Source organism: Syngnathoides biaculeatus, chromosome 9 (genome assembly GCF_019802595.1).
Source record: "Syngnathoides biaculeatus isolate LvHL_M chromosome 9, ASM1980259v1, whole genome shotgun sequence".
Classification (NCBI taxonomy): Eukaryota; Metazoa; Chordata; class Actinopteri; order Syngnathiformes; family Syngnathidae; genus Syngnathoides; species Syngnathoides biaculeatus.
This window is the reverse complement of record NC_084648.1, coordinates 2,496,007-2,498,259: the sequence shown is the minus strand read 5'-3', so window position 1 is coordinate 2,498,259 and position 2,253 is coordinate 2,496,007. Positions and strand designations below refer to the sequence as shown.

The 2,253-nt window shown below is 46.0% G+C and overlaps 1 protein-coding gene across 1 annotated transcript; it reads right to left on the bottom strand.

Annotated features, from left to right (window-relative positions):
* Window positions 1-399: 399 nt before the first annotated feature.
* On the bottom strand, window positions 400-1,746 carry adra2c (adrenoceptor alpha 2C). Its single transcript, XM_061830224.1, has one exon. It carries the CDS (start codon window positions 1,744-1,746, stop codon window positions 400-402), a length of 1,347 nt encoding a protein of 448 aa, XP_061686208.1.
* Window positions 1,747-2,253: the final 507 nt, after the last annotated feature.

Here is a 2,253-nt window from a genome sequence, read left to right as displayed (position 1 = left end):
GGAGATTGTCAAGGTCTTGGCATTATGTTCAATGATCACGTGAAAAAAGTGTCTCAATAAACCCTTCGTCTCCTGAGCAGTTCATTTGGTGCAACTTTCGTGCTGCGTCTGCATCACAGTGGCTGTTATGAATCTGTTTATGATATTTCAAGGAAGGGAGCATAAAACAATGTCAGTGGTTTAGTTGGGGCAAATTTTTGAGGTTAAAAAGCCAACCGGCATTTAGTCTAATCTTCTGCTGTGAATAAAAGCTCAGGCCTTTGATCAGTTCCCATCCTTTCATTTCAAGCACAATCCCTGACAGTAAAAGGTGCAAAGACTCCCCAGGCCCACACTTTTCTCTACAACACAGAATTGCTTCGATGGTAATCTGGCGTATGAAATGTCTCTTAAAGTCCATCAGAATGAGCGTTTCCATGACTTACAGAGAATCTTCTGGAAAGCCCTACGGAAGTCTTGGTTGAAAATGGTGTAGATGACTGGGTTTAATGAGCTGTTACAATAGCCGATCCAAAAGAAGAACTTGAAGAGAGTCTCGGGGATCTTGCACACCTCTCTGCAGATACCATACAGGCTGTACGAGAAGAAAAACGGGAACCAACACAATACAAAAACCCCCATGACCACAGCAAGGACAAATGTAAAGCGTTTCTCTCGCGCCGCAGAGACTTTCTTCCTATTGACTGTGCTTCTGCGTTTGCGGCGAGACGAGAACAGCTCCATGGACTTGGAGCTGGCACATGACTTCCTACTGGAGAATTTCGAGGCAGAGCTGCTTTTCCTGCTGGACTTCCTGTCTTTTCGGTCATCTCTGTTATGTTTGGACGATGTGGAGCTTTTTTTGGGCTTCTCGTCTGACGAACTGCTGTCGTCAAAATCGTCGTGGTGGTCGATGTGCGGTGCTTTAGAGGCGTTTGTCAAGGAAGTGCTAGCTATGGGCTCCTTGCAATGGCCGTTTTCACACTCCTGCTCTTTAACACTTCCTCCCCTTTCGGACTTAAATGAACCAGCTTTGCTTGTGTCAGCTTGACCGTTCTCCTGTGGCGAATCCACATCCCTTTTCTTCTCTGACATGGTTCTGGTCCTAGTCTTTGCCACTTGGTAGATCCGAATATAAACCAGAATCATGATGACACAAGGAGCAAAGAAGGACCCGATACTGGAGTAGAGGATGTACCAGGTCTCGTCATTTATAATGCACTGAGGGGTAGTCTCATTGTTGCTCCTGTCCATTGATATCAGTGGTGGGAAAGAAATAACTGCTGAGATCAACCACACCACCACAATCATCCCTTTGACTCTTTTTGGTGTTCTCTTCAAGTTGTACTCTACCGCCTGTGTCACAGACCAGTAGCGGTCCAAACTAATGGCACAGAGGTGCACAATAGAAGAGGTGCAAAATAATACATCCAGAGCCAAGTAGATGTCACACCAAATCTTACCAAAAAGCCAGAAACCCATAAGTTCATTGGCCAGAGAAAAGGGCATGACCAGGGTGGCCACCAGTATGTCTGCACTAGCCAGAGACACCAGAAACAGATTTTGGGGAGGTTTCAGAGCTCTGCTTGTTAAAACGGCAATAACAACCAAGACATTGCCCACAATGGTAAACAGGATTAGAAAACTAACAAGTCCAGCTAGACCCCAGATGGCGAGAGGGGTGTACTTGCTGTGAGAGGTGTTGTTCGTGGAGATGTTGTCTGCCTCAATCCCTTCCACAAAAGAGGAGAAATTCAAGAAATCCATGTTGGTGTAGAGTTGATCTGTCCTAAAAAGTCACATGCGTAATGTGAAGCAATGTCACATTCCTACTTGACGGTAAAAAAAAATACATCCAGCATGTCTTTTTTTTTCTTTTCTTTCCACTCGCTCCGTCTTCTACATCCTGCAGATCTCTTCTGAAATCCAAACAAAACCAGAAAAAGAGAGAGTAGTGCAAATAAAGTGTTAATTCCAAATGTGTGCAGGATGCGCCGCAGCTCAGTGTCCGTGGTTAGAAAGCAGACACCCCTCTGAGCACGTCCTCTTTCCTCCTGCCTGTTTCTGCATCTTTCCTCCACCTCTCCCATCCCCCCCCCCCTCCTCCATCTCCTCCCCCTCCCCTCCGCTCCCTCGTGGAACGTTTGAGGCTAAGAGGGCGTGAAACCACCACGAGTCAATTTTTTTAAAATGCAGCCAGGGAGGGATCCTCTCCACCCCAGAGATAAAATAAGAGTGGGCATTAGATGGAAATCTGGAGACACTTAATTTCAT